The sequence below is a fragment of the Orycteropus afer genome, unplaced genomic scaffold (genome assembly GCF_000298275.1).
Source record: "Orycteropus afer afer isolate SDZICR_OR568_19922 unplaced genomic scaffold, OryAfe1.0 scaffold00185, whole genome shotgun sequence".
Lineage (NCBI taxonomy): Eukaryota > Metazoa > Chordata > Mammalia > Tubulidentata > Orycteropodidae > Orycteropus > Orycteropus afer.
The window spans coordinates 2,185,732-2,206,312 of NW_006921772.1; the positions used below are offsets into that span (position 1 = coordinate 2,185,732).

The 20,581-nt window shown below is 37.4% G+C and overlaps 1 protein-coding gene across 1 annotated transcript in view; it reads right to left on the reverse strand.

The window, feature by feature from the left end:
• Nucleotides 1–20,581, reverse strand: part of FBN2 (fibrillin 2) — a 365,588-nt gene that overhangs the window by 152,544 nt on the left and 192,463 nt on the right. The window contains exon 8 of the mRNA XM_007947457.2: nt 10,320–10,445. Within this exon, the coding sequence (XP_007945648.1) occupies nt 10,320–10,445 (126 nt within the window). The remainder of the gene's footprint in view (nt 1–10,319; nt 10,446–20,581) is intronic.

Here is a 20,581-nt window from a genome sequence, read left to right on the forward strand (position 1 = left end):
GTAGTGAAGTGTTTCTTCCTCACTGTCTAACCTATTTCTAGGACTTTGTTTCCCTCTTAATTAAAACTGGTATGCCTTTTTTTTTTTTTTTTTTTTTACTATTCCCTCTTTAGATGATTTTCAAGTCAAAACTAAAATACTCTTCAGTATACTATTTCATCCCTGTCTCCCTCATCCCTTTTAGTTAATCTTTTTTAGGAGTTCTGAGTTTATCCTTAGTGTTTTGTTGCAAGTACACACATGTACATAATCAACACCCATCCTTACAAAGAATGCTTCATAATATGTAAACTATTCTGTACCCTGCATTTTATACGTATATGTGTGTGTATATATATGTGTGTGTGTATATACACACACACATATATATACACACACATATACACATGGCAAGATACGCTGACAATCATTCAGTGTCAGCCTTATTTCTTTCAAACCTTTTCTCCTCCCATTGCTCTTCTGTTGATTTTTGTCTCTGTCCTGTTCAAAACTCTCAGTGGGCTGGCTTCGCTCTCAGGATCAACCTGCAATTCCTTAGCATGGCAGTTAAGAATCAGAAATAGAATCTTAATCTCAATTCATTTTTCTCATTTTATTTCCAGCTACTCCCTCAGTTCTCTCTCCCAGACAAGCTCATCTCCACCCGACTCCTGAGCTCACCTGCATGTTGCCAGCTATCTTGCTCACTCCATTCTCCTTGCTCTGGATGCTCTGGTTCCCCTCCATTTATCTAGTTTTGCCCATTTGTGAAATTCTGCTTCAGTGTTTATCTCTCCTCATAAATTTCAACTATAATAATCAGGTCTTTGTTTCTGACTTAAGGGATAGCCTAAAATGTTATTTGGCAATTGATCACAAACAACCTTGAATTTTGTTATATTACTGCTATCTTGTTTTCCACATGTATTCAAGTTTTGTTTTCTCAAGAATTCTTCAAAGCAATGTTGTAGTCTGAAACTTTTGTAAAGTATAGGAAAACCCACTAAGATTTTGTGGCTATGTGATATTTCCAAAGGAATTTCTAAATGGGAGTTCTGGAAAGATGGCAGAATAGGCAGACAAACTACATAGACCTTCTTCAACAAAAGAAAACAGGAACCAATTAACACAGATAGAAAAGATAATCCTGGAGCCCTGAGTTTTCAAAGTAAGGATACAGAAATAGACTAAGCTCCAACTAGTCGAAAACCTGCATGAAAACACTGAAAAAGGAGACATAGGGAGTTGCGGACAATTAGCTATCCTGACAGCACAGAAAGCTTAGATATTGCCAAGTGGTGTTAAGACCTAACAATTAACCTAAAAATTGGCCCCGCTAGTCAGGGGCTGCATGGAGGACTTCACTGGTGGCTGGTGAATAAAAGGGGAAACAGCAAAGAGGGAGAAAGGCTGAGCTGTGGACTTTTTGCCTATTGGAAAGGTGCAGCCATTCGAAATGTTTACAAGCAGTTTGACCATTTGGATATTTAAAGTGACAGCATTCTCTCAGATTCCAGGACTTAAGAGTAGGCTCCACTTGCCAGGGACCACAAGGACATTCCAGACACAAAGGACTAGAGAGGTACAATTTCCCTGTTACTCTTATACCCCACACTCTCTTGGTGAATGGCGGTGTGGCCGTCCCTCATTCCTACCCACCTTCTGATCCAGCAGGAATTCCATCCCAGTCTGTGTGCTCTGATGGAGCCTGGGTGCCCTGCCTCATCCAGATATTTTTTTCCTTTTTATTTTTTTCAGTTTGCTTGTTTTTGTCTGTTTTAAAATTATTATTTTCTTTCTTTCTTTTTCTTCATCCTTTTTATTATTATTCTTTACTCATCCCTTCCCAGGTTCTAGATTTCAGCTTTTTCTCTCTTCCCTGTTCCTGGTTCCCACCTAATTCCTTCTTGTGGTTCTCTCCAATCCTTGTTTTTCTTTTTGTGTTTTTTTCCTTTTTTCTTCATTATTATCAAACCCACCAGCCACTCCTCAGAAGGAAGGTTGGGCAATTCTACTTCCGTAGTGATACTGCCTCAGAAACCCAAGAAGGGGTCGCTATGAGTCAGGGCTGACTCGACGGCACATAACAACAACAACAACAACATCTTTTTTTTTATTTCCCTTCCCCAGATATACAGGTTTTTTTTTTTTTTTAATTTCCTTTTTTCTATGCATATTTCTTTTGGCTTTTTAAAATATTTCTTTAAATATTTTTTTCTCATTTATTGCCCTTTCCCCCTCCCCTCTTTTTGGTGATTGTTCCTGTGAGTTGATGTGGTGTGTTTTTTTTTGCCCTCTTGCTTTTACTTTTTGATGGTTTTTCGATTGCTGTTTTTGTCTAACTGAGTGGGAGACAGCAACCATGCCTATATAGTGCAACCATACCTGCACCTCCTCAGTTACACTTACTGAGTAAGAGCCACCATTTCCTTCTGCACCAACTGGCCAATGATACACAGCCATGAATAAGACCCTGACTCATCCTTAACTGCTCCTCACAAGCAGTTAATGCAGATCTGTGCAGCCACCCTCATTCTCTATCACACCCACTAGGAGACAGGTGGTGAGTGTATTAAGTGCTGCCAACAAGTGAACGGATGAGTACAGTACCAGGATCACTCAGATACATCAAAAAGAAAAAAAAAAAAAAAGAAAAGAAAATGAAAATCTTGGGTGAATCACTCCAACATACAATCACCAATTAAAGAGAAATACAAGAAAGTCACAATATCTCAGAGATGACAGACCATCACAGTCCACACAAAGAAGCAAGATAAAGCAGTATAAACAAGAGAGCAAGACTCAGACCAGAACACATCCTGAAGAAGCAGCAGCACTGGAAATCCAGGATAAGGAATTAAAAAAAATTATACTTACGTACCTTCAACCAATTGAGAGACAGATCATGGAAAACATTGACAAAATTGAGGAAAACATATACAAAACCTTAGAACAATTTCAGAAGAAAATACAAGAATAAAATGACAAAATAAATGAAAAATTAGAAATGATACAAAATCTACAGATAGACATTCAGAAGACAGAAACAGATAACATATTCAAAGGGCAAAGGAGTAGAACTGATGCAATGGAAGCCAGAATTAATGAGATTGAAGACAAATACCTGAATATTTCTTTGGAAAGGGATCAATCAGAAAAAAGATCAAAACAAATGAAGAAAGCCTAAGGTTCATGTGGGGTACCATCCAAAGGAATAATCTACGTATCATTGGAATTCCAGAACAGGAAGAGAAAAATAAAACCTCTGAGAAAATTGTCCAAGATTTGTTGGAAGAGAACTTCCCTGATATGATGAAAGATGAGAATGTATCTGTTCAGGAAGTCCAAGGAACCCCAAACAGGATAGACCACAAAAGAAAATCACCAACACATGTAATCATAAAACTCACCAAAACCAAAGACAAAGAAAGAATCCTGAAAGCAGCACGGGAAAAATGAAGTTACCTATGAAGGGCAACCAATAAGACTAAGCTCTGATTTCTCAGTAGAAATCATGCAAGTGAGAAGGCAATGGGATGATATATATAACACTGGGAAAGAGAAAAATTTCCAACCAAGAATTGTCTAACCAGCAAAACTGTCCCTCAAATATGATGGTGAAATTAGATTTCCAGATAAGCAGAAATTAAAGGAATTTGTTAAAACTGACTAAGCTTACAAGAGATACTAAAGAGAATCCTTTGAACAGAGAACCAATAACAGCAAATAACAACTGACCATTAATTAATACACGATGACATAACCCAGAAACCAACATAGCTATGGAAGAAGTATCCAAAGTAAAATAAGCTCACAAGATTGTAAACAGGGAATCAGAGCCATCAAATGGCAAATGAGGAAAACTACAAACCAAAAAAAAGGGAAAAAAACAGTATAGTTACAGAACTTCTAAATGGTAATGAAGTCAAGAGAGTTGCAAGATAGAATGGACTTTTCTAAGTGTGGGGAGAAAATTCTAAATCACAGAATAACCTCAAACAAAAATGATAACCCTTCATATCACAATTAAAAAGAGGACAAGCATAAATACTTGTTGTTGTTGTTATGTGCTGTCAAGTCGGACCCAACTCATAGTGACCACTCCTTGGGTTTATGAGGGGGTATCACTATGGAAGTAGACTGCCCAACCTTACTTCCAAGGAGTGGCTGGTGGGTTTTAACCACTAGCCTTCTGGTTAGCAGTCAAGTATGTTAGGCACTATGCTACCAAAGCTCCCACACTAAAACAACAGCAATGAAGGAAATGATAAAATGATTCCTAAACATAATGAGCTCAGCACAGAAAATTATATGTAACAAAGAAACCAGGAACACCCCAAAGAAACACATAACAAAATGACAGCAACAAATTCATAGCTGTTGATAATTACACTGAATGTCAATGGATTAAATGCACCACTCAAGAGAGAGAGAGTTGAAGATTGGATAAGAAAACAAAACCCATCAATATGCTGTCTACAAGAGACATACCTTAGAGACAAAGACAAAAACAGACTGAAAATCAAAAGGTGGAAAAGGATATATCAAGCAAATGGCAACGAAAAAAGAGTAGGTGTGGCAATATTAATTTCTGATAAAACTGACTTTAAGACAAAAACCCCCATGTGAGACAAGGAAGGATATTATATAATGACTAAGGGATCAATCAAATGAGAAGATATAACCATAATAAACATCTATGGGCCTAATGAAAGAGCCCCCAAATACACAAATCAGACTTTAATAGAATTGAAAAGACAAATAGTTGACTTCACAGTCATAGTAAGAGACTTTAATACACCACTTTCAATGAAAGATAGAACTGGAAAGAAACGCCACAAAGACGCTGAAGAACTAAAGGATACATACAATCCACCAACTTGACTTTATAGGCACCTACAGGACACTTCACCCAACAGCAGCACAATGCTTTTCCAGTGTACATGGAACATTCTCCACAATAGACCATATGTTAGGCCATCAAGCAAGCCTTAATAAATTTAAGAACACTGAAATACTGTAAAGCATCTTTGCAGATCACAATGCTATTAAATTAGAAATCAGTAACAGGAAGAAAAGCAAACACATGGAAACTGAGTAACACCCTTCTTAAAAGTGACTGGGTAATAGAAGAAATAAAAAATGAAATTAAAAACTTCTTTGAATCAAACGAGAATGAAAACACAACATGCCAAAATCTTTGGGACACAGAAAAAGCAGTGATCAGAGGCCAGTTTATAGAAATAAATGCACACATCAAAAAAGAAGAGCCAAAATCAACATCTCCAACAATTAGAAAAAAAACAGCAAGAAAAGCCTATAGTCACCAGAAGAAAGGAAATAATAAAGATTTGAGCAGAAATCAATGAAACAGACAATAGACAATAGAAAAAGATCAACTAGATTATAAATTGGTTCTTTGAAAAAGATTAATAAAATTGACAAATCACTGGCAAATTTAACAAAGGAAAAGGGGGAGAGAATACACATAACATGAGTAAGAAATGAAATGGTGACATCACAATGGAACCAAAGAAATAAAAAAGATAATATCAGGATACTATTTGAGAATCTAGAAGGAATGGACAGATTTCTAGTAATAAACCACTTACCTAAACTAACTAACACAGACTGATGTGGAACAGTTGAACAGATCCATAACAAGAGAAGAAACAGAACAAGACATAAAAAAATTATCAACCAAAAAAGTCCTAGCCCAGATGGTTTCACTGGAGAATTCTACCAAACATTCAGAGAATTGACACCAATCCTACTCAAACTATTCCAAAACATAGAAAAGGATGGAATTCTCCCAAATTCATTTTATGAAGCAAGCATAACCTTGATACCAAAACCAGGCAAAGACAACCCTAGAAAGGAAAACTACAGACCAATATCCCTCATGAATACAGACACAAAAATTTTCAACATAATCCTAGCCAATAGACTCCAACAACATAGTCAAAAAACAACTCATTATGACCAAGTGGGGTTCATATCAGGTATGCAAGGATGGTTCAACATTAGAAAACTATCAATGCCATCCAATACAGAAAGAATTTTTAAATGCTTACTCTTAGTTTCTGAACTCAACTTATTGCTGGCAGGCTCTTTGAGTCACCCTGCTTCTGGTCCCTGTTTGCTCTGTCTGTACAACAGCAGCAGGCATGCTATCTTGCACAGGATGTATGAAAGCTGTTTGTCAATTCATAATTTCCTCACTCCTACCTGCTAGTCATTCTTCTGTGCCTGTATTACAATGTGGACATTATGATGACAGTAATATCCAAAAGGATACTGTTGTGCCATCAAGTCAATTTCAACTCACAGCAACCCCCTGTGACGAAGCAGAACCGCCCCAGTAGAGTTTTCTTGTCTGTAATCTTTATAGAAGCAGATCACCAGGTCTCTCTCACACAGAGCTGCAAGATGAGTCTGAACCACCAACCTTCTAATTCAACAGCCAAATGATTAACTGTTGCACCCCCAGGGCTCCCTCTAAGGGACATTAAATAGTGCTATAAAATGCTTTGAAGAAAAATATTAAGATATGTTTCAACTCTTTTTAGAGCTAAGCTGTGTTGGTACTATATACTGAAAAAGAAAATATTTCCCCAGGATATTAAAAAAAAAGTTTTAAACAAACTAGATAATATTAAGTTAGAAATTTGCATTTTACATTTAGCACATAATGAAAATGGCCAACTAAACTTTCCTTCTATATGAAATGGTTTTCCACACCTGAAAGAAAAAGGAAGCGGCTTGATACATTATAATGTGGCACAGATGCAGGATATTTGCATTAACTTGAAAAAGGAATTAAGACAATGTTCAGCTGTGGTAGTTAAGTTTATATGTCAACTTGGCTGGGTCTGGTTGAGTTGCCCAGAAGCTGGATGTAGTTATTCCCCATGGTGAGATTGGTAATTAACTCCATGGTGGAATCTACTGGAGCAGCTGAGTAGGTACTTCAGGGATGTGGTCTGCTTCTGGTATATAAGAAGCAACTTTGAGGAAGGCCTCCAGCTGATGACACAACTTGAGCCCTGCATATAGCCAAGTTGTTGTTCAGCAGCCTGTCACGTTGCCCTGCAGATCTTGGGACTTTTAATGGGCTTGAATTAATGCCTGCTGTGTGGTTTGGTAACATCAGGACTGTGCCTGTTCACTTTTCAACCTTGGGTTTGTCAGCCTCAGCAGCCAGCAGCTGCCTGAGGGAAGAGATGCCTCTAGCTTCAGTGGGCCAGGACCAAGAGGCAGAGCTGAAGCCCAAGGTCGAGGGGCTTTACCCAGCCCCTGGAGCTTGGCACCTGGAACTCAGACTTCTACCCTCCAAAACTGTAAGAGAATAAATTCCTATTTTTAAAAGCCATCCCATTTGTGGTATTTCAGTTAGAGCAGTACTAGGTAACTAAAATATTAGCATATGCCACTTTGAGAATAAAACTGCAGATATCATGCACTTTTGTACTCAGGAAAAAATTTTGAATTCTTTCAATTTATTACAGTTACCACATATGTGGTTACAAAATAAATAGCATGGAAATTATCCAGCCCACATATAATTCAATCATAAATAAATTCAATCTAAGAAAATATAGACTCAAGATTTTTAAAAATCAAAGATTTCTTACACATTAAAATGTTAAATTTATTTTTTTCTTATATATGGAAAATACATACTTAGTCCAAATGTAACATAGTAATTTAAAGAAATTTAAAACTGCTAACATTGGTTTAGTAATTTTGGAGAGTCATTCTCTTCTCCTTAGGGGCTCTCCTCTGTATTTGGGGATCAACATGTGCATAGTGCAATGAATGGGGACTCCTGGGTAGTACAGGACTCAGTGTAGCCCAGCTCTCTGGAGCTCAAGCATGCTGAGCATGCCGGAACCAGCATTCTGCGTAGTCATGCCCAACAGGATGGCAAGTGAATGCAAAGCAACTATTAACCAACACGTCACTGTTACATTCACTATATTATCATTTGTTGCTTTATATATTCATTCAGAAAAGATGTACTGAGCTCAAAATTTTATTCAAGGTACACTATGGAGCCCCAGGGACATAAAGCTACACAGAGCAGCAACTAAGGGAATGCAGTCTGGCCAGCAAAGAAACCACAAGTACCTGTGACAATGTAATAAACACTGCAATGAAGAAAATGGAATATATCATAGGAGGGGCTAATTAATTTTGCCCAAGAAGAAAATACAGATTAAGTAAAACCAATTGCTGTAAAGTCAATTCTGACTCATTGTGACCCCACGTGCTCCAGAGTAGAATTGTGCCCCATAGGCTTTTCAATGGCTATGATCTTTCTAAGTATCCCCACGGTCTTTCTTACAAGGTACCTATGGTAGATTTGATCTACCAATCTTTGGGTTAGTAGATGAGAACAGTTTGCTGTTAATAGTTTGCATCACCCAGTGACTCTACATAGGTTAGGTAGGGATGGCTAGAAAGAAAAGTGATATATGATACCTACTAAAAGGATGAGTAAAGGGGAAATGAAGATGTTTTAAGTATGGGCAAAGACAGGGCCGTGTGGTCAGGTAGAACACAGGGGAGAAATGTGAGGGTCTGGTGGGAAGTCGTTAGAGATGAGTCTTTGGTACAGGCTGGGTCAGGTTCTAAAGGGCTTTGAATATCCAGGTTAAAAGAACCACCACTTCAGTAAAGCATCAAGATCTTGAACCTGATAGATCTAAGTATAATGAAGAACATGCCTCTTCTTTTCAATGCAGAAAGAGTGAACACAAGTTTTATTTGATTAGCGAAAGATTTAGAAACTTAGAACGTTCAAGACAGAAATAATTTATACATTTTAATTAAAAAATTAACATTTAGGCTGGCAGTTCAAACCCACCAACCACTCCTTGGAAAGAAGACTGGGCAATCTACTTCTGTAGCGATACCGCCTCAGAAACCCAAAGAGGGGCCGCTATGAGTCAGATCCGACTCGACAGCAGTGAGTTTGAGTTTAGTACTTCTCTATTATTATTTATGAAGACAATATGGTATTGTGAAGGCAGAAGCTACATCTCCCATGTTCACTACTGGATGGCCATATCTAACATGTTGTTGTTGTTGTTATGTGCATAGGGTGTGGTATATGCATATTATCAAATGAATTCCGGTCACTGGCCCTTTTTTAGTAGACTAGGACTTCTAGCTTGTGGACCACAAGAGAATCTTGTCCAATGCAGCTCTGGAAGATGAGCTCCCCAGGTTAAAAGCTACTCAAAATACAAAGTGGCTTCAACAATGGACTTAAACCCAGGAACAATAGGAATGATAATGCAGGACTGGGCAATGTTTTGTTCCGTCATAGATAGGTCATCATGACACAGAGGTGACTCAATGGCAACCAACAATTACCACAGGACTTATACATTATACCCTCAGCCCTCTGTATTTCCATCTTATCAACCCAGTTCACTTGGGTATCATCATCAATTCCTACAGAAATCCTGGAAATGGACTGACCCACCATGCTGGTAGGGGCAGGACACTGTCACTGACCAGAATGTTGCCCTTCAATGGACCAAACAACTACACCCTTTGGGAGCTCAATTAATTTCCGATTCCTGTACCACCCGAGTCTTCAGTGCCCCTGAGAACCGTACATCTTTCTCCCTCTCTACTAGCTATTTTCAGCTTAAAATTAAAAATGAGGCTCTCTGCTCAAGAGACATTAAAGGACAGTTCACTGTGCCACTATTATGAACCAAAGGCCATTTTGTAATCTCTGCTCACAATAAGACAGAAGTCTAAGGCATTCCCAAGAATGGATGAGCTGTATTATGATGAAAAGATTTGTTTCATCTTTCTAGACAAACAAAAGGCACACAAATATATTTGACTTTAATTTGAATACACTCCAAACACAAAACTCAAGGTGTCAATTTCTTTTTTCAAAACTATTTTTACTACAGTAAACAAGTTCAAAGTAAATAAGAGGTTTACTGCACTCATGATTCACAGCAAAACAGAACCTTTAATTGCTACATTCTGTCTCCCAAAGTAGCTTTTTAAAAATCTTTCTCATGTCTTTGTGTCTCTAATGTTTAGGAAAGAGCAATGTCTTAAGGAAGTCTTTCTTCATTCTTAACATGGCTTTGACAACATAAAACAAACCCAGATGGCCTCTGAAACTGAACTCTTCATTGCAAAGAGCACCTGGTCTATCAATCCCTCAATCATGGTACTGTTTATCTGAAACAACTCTTTCAATCATTTCCCCAATGGTTTTCTAATTGTTGCCATCTTCATACCTATTGGAGTTGGTTCTGTCATTATAAAGAAGCAGTGTATTGTCTTTAAAATATGATGCTTACCTATGCACCGAGAGCCATCTGTTGAGGTTACGTATCCACGTGGACAAATGCAAAAATAGCTTCCCACGGTGTTGGAACATTCACCAGTCTCACATATCCCAGGAATGATGTTGCACTCATCGATGTCTAATCAAGGAAAGAAGAAGATGATTGAGAAAGGCCTTCATTAAATAGCTTTTAAAAGGGATTTTTTAAAAGAGCCTGAGAACATTCATGGTTGATTAGGTCAGATCATATAACCCTGAAGATACTCTTGTTTCAAGCCCTAAAGAATTTCTCACACATATCTATGGGAACTGAGATGAAAGTAAACTCCCATGACAGTAAAACAAGGCCAACTAAAGCAAAACTCTATATCCTTTTTTCTAAATGTAATTTAAATTGGAAATAAGGAAAGATGTCAGTGTTTTAGTTTCCATTCTACATAAACTAGGGAATTATCCAACTAGAGCCTTTTTAAAAAACACAGACATGGATTACTTTTTAAAATATGGAATAATTATATTTGAAGATTTATAGCTAATTCTCCCAGTAATTATTTGAACCAATGGAGGGTGGCAAACCATAACTTTTTTTTGTTCCTATTTGGCTTTGGGATATGTTTTTGTACTTATATTTGAATATGGGTATATTAGATGTTCTGGGAATTGACTTCAATTTAAAATAATACAGAAACATGGCAAAGGGAAAACTTAGGAGGGTTTGGGAAGTATCCAGTTTTCCTATTGTACCTCCCTACACTTATCCATTCAGCTTATTGAATGCTGGGAATACTCTATTCCCTTTCACATTAATGAAAGGTCTATTTTCTTTTAAACTTTCCCCACAGCGGAGAACATGGCCATTTATATAAGCTTTAATGAACTCTTCTACTTCAATAAGCAGAGAGAGGTGGAAAGTCAAACAAAGCTGCAATTAGGTACACTGGAAGCTAACTGCTAATACATTTAACAGGAAATGAGTCATTGTGAGGGAAATTAAGCCACCTATGCCTATAAGTGCTCTGCTTTTTTTTTTTTTTTTTAAGGAACAGAGTTAGCGAAACCAATGAATACAAAGAACAATTATAAAAACCCAAAACTGATAATTACTGACACATCAAAATAAACCCGAGTTTTCAGTTTCTTAAAGTTAGATTTTTGTACAATCCAGGAAAAAAGAAAAGATAATTATATTCTTATTGTAAAGACAAGAAAAAAAAATTAAAACCCCACAATCAAAAAAAAAAAAAAAAAAAAGTAGCAAATAGCTCATCCCTTGAGCTTTCTAAATAGAGAAGTCACACAAGGAGATTTTTATTTCAGTCACAAAAGGACAAATATTGTATTAAAAAAAAAATGTAAAAGTTAAGGAAAGATCAAAAAAAAAAAAAAAAAAAAGGCTTAGCAATGCCTTTCTTGCATTCCTATATTGGTCTATAATTTTTTTATACATTTCTTCTGACAAGATAGGTTTGCCTAGGAGATGTATCCTGAAATAACTATATTACATGCTTGCGAGTCGTCTTGGCAGGTTCTTATAATTTTTTTTTTTTTATCAGAATCAGACATTCTCTGAAATAGTATCTTCATTTGAGGCTTAGCAGTTAGCTGCTACAGGCACAGTGGTAAATAGCAATCTACCAATTCCCCAAGAGAGATCACAATTCTAACACGAACTGATGACATGAGGAGCATGTAGTGAAATTTCCAGTGTGGTGAAAGCGTTACCATCAGACTTAATCTGACAAAATGAAACCATGTGTGCAAAATTAGGACCTGTTGCATCCCATGTTGCAATCTCTGTGCAGTGCATCTTAATAAAACTGAACATGGATTCAGAAGACAGTTGAAAATAGAACAAGCATTATTTTAGTCACAAAATAAACAGATCACTCACCTCCAGGTAAGGAAGACAAAAAAGAGGATCGCACAAACAGAGCAGCAAGCAGTACAAAAGTGGAAAAACAACATTTGCCTTCTGGTCCCCTGACATCTAAAGGTATAGCAATAACCAAAGTACTCGTGAGAGCCAAGATTGATTCAAATTCTTAAAAATTAGGATCCTCAAGTCCTTCCTTTAAGCATTAACTCTTATTTCCAGGCATTTCTTTTCATAATAAAGAACTTCTTTGTGCTCTACTTCCAAACACCCTCCCTGACAACAAAAAGAGGGTAGAGAATTGAAAGAGTTTGACATTTTCCTTTGGGGGAAGAAAAAAATCTGGAGCATAGACGGACACATGATGGTAAATTTGTGGGTTTTGTTTTAAATATTTTATTGTTGAAAAACTCAAACTATTTTGTTTAACAATTTTCCTTAGAATTAAATATGAAATCTTAAAATGTTAGCTTCAAAATAATTATATGTAAAAGGCTCCCAGAAAGTATTTAAGGGTTCTGCATGAAAAACAGGAATGCTTTTCATTTATTCTTGGGTCTGACCATCCCCCCCAAACTTTTTTTTTTTTTCCTGATCGAAACAACCTGCATTTTGACACATCCTTGCCCAGTATTTATACATCAATTTAAATTTTAACTTTAATATTTATGTTTAGAAGAATGTATACATTTAGCTTTTTTGGGTAATATTAGTTCTTCAACACTATATGTGGTAATCAGATTTGGAAGTAGTATCTTCACAAATGTAAAACGTATTTTGCTTGGGCATAAAGAATCAGGCCAAATGATGACAAGCTCAGTCATGGGAAAAGGCAAAGTGTTAATTATGGGATAGGTCTTTGGGTGGTGGAGTCCCAGGTGGTACCAACAAGTTAATGTGACAGGCTGCTAATCAAAAGGTCCCAGGTCCAAGTACACCCAGAGGTGCTTTTAAAGAAAGGCTGAGTGATTTACTTGGGAAATGTCAGCCTCCAAGAACTGGAAACCTCCACATGAACTTTTGTAAAAAAGGTACACCTCATTTTATTGTACTTTGCTTTATTGTGCTTTACAGATACTGAAATTTTCTTTCTTAAAAAAAAAAAAAAAATTGAAGGTTTGTGGCAACCTGTGTTGAACAAGTCTATTGATGCGATTGTGCTCACTTCGTATCTTTATGTCCTATTTTGGTAATTCTCACAACATTTCAAAATGATATTGCACACTTAAGAGACTACAGTATAACATAAACATAACTTTTATTTGCACTGGGATATAAAAAATCCACGTAACTCACTTTATTGCAGTATTTGCTTTATTGCGGTGGTCTGGACCTCAACCTAAAATATCTCTGACGTATGCCTGTACTGTATGGTAAGCCTCTTTATATGTATTCCACAGTATCATTCATGCTCTGCACACCTAATGTGCCTCCACTCAACTTCCTTTGAACTTTTGTTTTTTAAAACGTATCCATTTTGAGGCTTTGGTCTTTAAATACCAAGAAACCTGATCGGTTTTAATGGTTTAAATACCAACTTAAACCGGGAATTTAATAGATCACATATCTGAAGTCCAGAAAGTGACATGGACTTCAGGATTGGTTTAAGCCAATGTTTCTTGCTCAATTTCTCTAAGACATGCTCAACTACATCTTCCTCTGTATCTCGACTTCATCCTCGGGCTATTTTCCCTCATGGGGGCAAAATGGCTGTAACATTTCCAGGCTAGACATTTGACTGGGACAGCTAGAGAAATAGAGAATGTCTCTTCCAGTGGCCTCTCTTCTAAGAGGGAGAAAACTTTTTCCCCAGAGCCTCAGCAACCCTCCTTTTCTGTCCTAATATACTGATTGGTCATGTGCCAATTTCTAAAGGATTTGTATGGCCAGTAGATGTGTTGATTTGTGTAGACCTGAAGTCCTGAAACAATTATTGTGGCAAGTGGAATGCAGTTAGCTTTACAGTAATTAAAAAACAGCATGGGTGAGTAAATCTGATAATACAGCACAGCTGAAGAAAGCAACATGTAACAGATTGGCTGGGAAACTGACTAAATAAAAGCTTAATAAATGTAGGCACGTGCCAGATCCTGGAGAGTCATCCTATGAATTAGGACTTTTATTCTGAAGGTGATAGGAAGTCTATGAAGGAGTATTACATAAGCAAATCCATACTTTAGAAAGACAATCCTTGTATTTAATGTGGATAGACAATACAATAGTGATAAACAATGAGAGCCAGAAATAAGGTGTTAATGATGATGAAGAGAACAGATATTCAAGAGAGATAAGGAGGAAAAATCAACAGGACTTAGTCACTGCATAGAGTTTGACACTGCTACCTTGTTGAATGACAAGGAAGATAATGGTGATACTGGCAGAAAATGGTCCACAGGAAGAACACACTTTGAGGTTAAAGACTTTTGGACAGAGTGAACTTCAGATGTTTCAGAAAAACAGGCAGAATTTCTACCTTGGTAGCTAAAAATTTGGATGTAGAAATCAACAAACAGGTAAGGGCTGAAGAGATACTTTGTGATTCACTTCCAAGTGTGTAAATTGCACTTCAAGTTGTAGCAACAGATGAGGTTTCCAAAGAAGACCCATAAAGGAAGAGAGTTGAATTTCAGGAGGAATCCCAAGAGTTCCCAGCATCTAAGGGAAAGTTGGAGGAAGAAAACCAGTGCAAAAGACAAGGAATGAAAGATCAAGGAGATAAAGGGCAGAATATGATGATGGAGTCTAAGGAAGAACACTGTCAAGAAGGAAAAAGTTGTTAAGTGTTTCCTGGAAGGGTAAAGAAAGAGAAGTACTGGAAAGTATTTACTAATTTGAAGAAACTGAACACAGGATTTAAAAAAAAAAAAAAAATTTTTATAGAACACTAGATCTAAATAAAACCATCTGAGGGATTTCTGACTGCCAAACCACATAACCTCATATTTGTCAACCAACATTTGCAACATTTACTGCAAATCTTACTCAAAGAAGAATATAATGAATAATTTGGTACGTAGTGCTAAGTGTGATCTCAGATATCACTGAATTCTAAGAATATTGCCATAGAGATACTATATGTACAATTCTAATATGTGCTTGTCCTACATAAAAGCTGTTCATATAACAATTATGTTACAGAGAACTAAAGACAAATAACGTAAGAAAAATTGTTTTTAAAGTGTGTTTAGAATATATTTTCAATCAATGCCATGGAAATATATGTATTTGCCTTACTCTGTATATTTTCTTGCTATAGAAAAAACAAATATGTTAGTTAAATACTTATTTATTAGTATATTGTTTGGCATTAGGAAAATCAACCTAAAGTGTTAAACACAGTACACTGCTACCTATTGCAAGTTTTCATGAAGGCAACACACATAATCAATATGATAAAATATACTGTAATAGAAAATTGATGTTTGCTTTCCCCTTTTTCATATTTTGAAAGCATGTGCTCAGAATTTCATTATACACACACAGCTTTATTAAAATACAATTCACATAACATACAATTCACCCACTTAAAGTATACCATTCAATGGTTTTTTAGTATATTCACACAGTTGTGCAACCACCACCACTACAACCTAATTTTAGAACATATTTGTTCCCCAAAAAGAAACTCTATCCCATTCACGGTCATTCCCACTGCCTTCAGCCAAGCCTTAGGCTTCTCTAGCCAAGCCAGTTAGTATGCAATTTTTTCTCTTATATACAATGTCTTTCTAGGGAGGAGGGTAAATATTATCCTTAGAATCTTACTGTGATACTTTTTTTTCCTGTACAGTATAAATATGTAGGTAAAATTTAGAAAAGATAACTATGAATTTCTGAAAAATTACTCTGTTTAACCCTCAGTTCCAATTTGTAAAGGTTAGTTTTGTTGTTGTTGCTAAGTGCCACCGAATCGTCTCTGAATCAGAGCAAACCTATGCACAGCAGAACGAAACACTGCCCAGTCCTGTGCCAGTCTCATGATCCTTGCTATTCCTGAGCCCATCTTTGCAATCACTGTGTCAATCCATCTCATTGAAGGCCTTCCCTTTTTCATTGACCATCCACTTTATAAAGCATGGCACCCTTCTCCAGGGAATGGTCCTTTCTGACAACATGACCAAAGTACATGAGACAAAGTCTGCCATTCTCACTTCCAAGGAGCATTCCGGCTGCACTTCTTCCAGGACAGATTTGTTAATTCCTTTAGCAGTCCATGGTACTCTTAGCATTCTTGTCCCACACCACAACTCAAAAGCATCAACTCTTTGCTATTTCTTATTCATTGCCCAGCTCTCACATGCATAAGAAGCAACTAAAAAAACCACGGCTTGGGTTAGGCACACCAAGGAGACATCTTTGCTCTTCAGCACATGAAAGAGGCCTTTTGCAGCAGATATGCCCAAGGCAATACGTAATCTGACGTCTTGACTGCTGCTTCCATTGGTGTTGATTGTAGAACCAAGTAATATGAAGTCCCTGACAACTTCAATCTTTTCTCCATCCATCATGAAGCTGTTTGTTGGACTGGTTGTGAGGATTTTAGTTTTCTTTATATTGAGGCATAATCCATACCTCAGACTGTAGTCTTTAATCTTCATCAGTAAGTGCTTCAAGTCAATTCATTTTCAGCAAGCAAAGTTGTGTTGTCAGCATATCGCAGGCTGTTGATGAGTCTTCCTCCAATCCTGATGCCATGTTCTTCTTCATATAATCCAGCTTCTCAGATTATTTGCTCAGCATACAAATTGAGTAAGTATGGTGAAAGGACACAACCCTGATGCACTTCCTTCTTGATTTTAAACCATGTAGTATCCCCATTAGTTTTAGCTGTGTTCTATGCCTTGATAAAGGGTATATTAATGGGAAAAGGTTGAATCAGACTGAAAATTTAGAAAATTTAGCTTACTGATTATAATTAATTGGCCATAATAAAGTATAATTCCTTAAGTAAATAATTTAAAAAATAAAATAATAAGAAATGAAGATGCTATTAAGTCTTTAAAATTCTCAACCTAATCAAATAAACATACTAATTGGGCATCTACTATTCATTTGTGAATTTATGAAGGCCCCAATTTGACACATAACATGTACCAATTATATATGACTCTAACATCCATGAATATATAATCTGTTGGGTAGATAAATAAAAAACAAGGCATAATATGATTGATTCTACCAGAGAGGGCCAACAGTGTGATGATATGTTGTTGTTATGTGCCATCAAGTCAGATTTGACTCATAGCAACCCCTCCTTCGGTTTCCGAGGCGGTATCACTATGGAAGTAGATTGCCCAACCTTCCTTCCAAGGAGTGGCTGGTGGGTTTGAACTGCCAGCCTTCTGGTTAGCAGTCACGTGCCAACAGTGTGATATAGCAATATGGTATTCAATTATAAGAATCAGAAAATGGTTCTTGGAGGACATGGTAGTGGATAAAGAACACTAAACAATGGGGCAGAATTTGAACATCAGAGAAGATGGGGGAGGTTCTCAGAGAGGAAACCATATGAGTCAAATATGGACTTAAAAGGCATGGATGAGAAATGAGTAGTAGATTCCCATAAGCTAAGGGCAAGGGAGTAGAAACTACAACTAGAAAGCTGAGTGAAAGGCCTGGAATGCCATTCTTGGGAATCGATCCTTCATTTGTTGGCAATGTAGATCATTAAGCAGTGAATCATTAAGATCATTAAGCAGATATCATTAAGCAGAGTCATTGAAGATCATTAAGTAGGGAAAGAGAAAGATTAGAATTTCACTTTTGGCAGGGATATCTGCCAGTGGTGATAGGAAGAATAGGCTGACATAAGAATGAAGCAAGTTTGGTTTCCAGCCAAACAATACATAATCATATGGGGTCAACATTTACACCAGGTAGATAACTACTTGGAGCGATCAGTTGAGCAATCATGGGAGAATAGAGGGGCAGTGTTTGCTCAAGGAGATAGCTGGGGGTGGGGGTGGGCAAGAGTGCATGGAAGGGAAGGAAACAGGGAAGAGGTAGTAACTACAGGGAGCAAGTAGGGAGAGAGCTGTTACATTGTGGGGAACTGCAGTCAATGTCATGAAACAAAATGTGTATGAAATGCTGAAATGCTGTGTAGAAAATTTGCTCTGTAAATTTTTTACCCAAATCACAGTAAAAATAAAAAATAAAAAAATAATGAAGTAAGGATCAGTAGAACTGATGACATGGCCTAACCTTCAGCTAATGAGAGTGGGACTAAGAAAAGAAAGAAGAAACACAAAGAACATCCTGAAAGTAAAATCAAGGATAAGAGAAAAGAATAATAATAATAAAAACCCACCAAACTCACTGCCATCAAGTCAATTTTGACTCACAGCAACCCCCTTTGGGTTTCCGAGGTGGTAAATCTTTATGGAAGTAGACTGCCCAGTCTTCCTTCCATGGAGTGGCTGGTGGGTGTGAACAACCAACCTTCTGGTTAACAGTCAAATGCCATAAGCACTATACAACCAGAGCTCCTTAGGAAGAAGAATGTTAATACAACAATTTCTGGGGAAAGGTGGTGAATATTTTGAGTTAATAATATCTAGGATACAGTGGAGAGTCCAGAGTGGAACTTTGGAAAGTGGGTGGCTACTATGGAAACCATGCTGAAATCATCAATGTAGATAAAATGAATGAAACAGAGAATATGAAGAGAACAAAAAAGACACCAATGACAGTTACTAAGAGAAGTTACTAAGAGGGGAAGGCCCTCAACGAGATGGATTGACACAGTGGCTGTGACGACGGGCTCAAGTATAGCAAGGATCACGGAGCTGGCCGGGACCTGGCAGTGTTTCGTTCTGCTGTGCATAGGGTCACTATGAGTCAGACACAACTCCACGGCACCTAACAACAAGAAGAACAAGAGGATATACTGAAAATCAAACCAAACTCACTGCTATTGAATCGATTCTGACCATAGCGACGCCTTTTGGGTTTCCGAGGCAGCAAATCTTTACAGAAGTAGATGTCCGGTCTTCCTTCTGTGGAGTGGCTGGTGGGTTTGAATTGCCACCCTTCTCATTAGCAGTCAAATACCTTAGGCACTGTGCCACTAGAGCTCTTTAAGAGTATGTATAAATTTAGAAAAAGAGTTCAAGTGAGGATAACAGAAAAATGAAAGAAGTCACCAGGAATATTAAAAAGATTTAAATTTCAAGAAAGCCAAGTGAAGTGGGCAGACTAATGGTTCTCCAAGGATGTCCATATCCTAATCCTAGAATCTGTGGTCATGTTCCTTTACATAGCACAACACAATTAAGGTTGTTACTCACAGCAGACCTTGAATGGAGAGGATATCCTGGATTATCAGAGTGGGTCAAATGTAATCACAAGGGTCCTTCTAAGTGGAAGAAGGAGGCAGAAGGATCAGATTTTGAGAGATACGAAGACGATATGCTGCTGGGTTTGAAGAGAAAAGCCAAGAAATGCAGCCAGCCTTTAGAAGCTTGAAAAGGCAAGAAAAGGGATTCTACCCTAGAACCTTCAGAAAGGAATGCAGCCCTGCTGACTGACAGTTTTATTGCATGCCCATGAGACCCATTTTGGACATGTGATTTCCAGAACTGTAAGATAATAAATCTGTGCTGGTTTAGGCCCCTAAATTTATGGTTAATTTGTTACAGGATCAACAGGAAACTAATACATCAGGAAAGATATTTAAGAAGAAATCAGGTAATCAAGAATAGTAAATGCTTTAAGGGATACAACAGAACAAAGATAATTAATAAAAGGTAAGACATAAGTAGGTGGTGAGGAACTTTAGCTGGCATAGATCAAGCTTTAAGAAAACTTTACAGTGAGGAAAATGAGCAGGATATAGTATGGTTAGATGTGACTAGAGATGGAAGGTTTTTCCAGAATTCCAGAATTAAACTGCCAGGTCCTTCTTCCCGATCTGCCTTAGTCTGGAAGTCCTGCTGAAACTTGTCCACTATGGGTGACTCTGCGGGTATTGAAGTACCAGCGGCACAGCTTCCAGCATCACAGCAACACATAAGCCACACCACTATGACAAACTGACAGATGAGTGGCGGCTGAAGGGTTAAAAAGCACAGATGCCACTTTGAGGACTAAGGTGTGCCTGACCCAAGCAATGGTATTTTCATTTACCTTATATGCATGTAAAATCAGGACAATGAATAAAGAAGACTGAAAAAGAATTGATGAGTTTAAAATTATGGTGTTGGCAAAGAATACTGAATAGACCATGGACTTCCAGAGGAACAAACAATCTGTCTTGGAAGAAGGACAGCCAAATTGCTCCTTAGCAGTGAGGATGGTGACTTCACCTCATGCACTTTGGACATGTTAACAGGAGGGACCAGTCTCTGGAGAAGGACATCATGGTTGGTAAAGTATAGGGTCAGCAAAAAAGTAGGAGACTC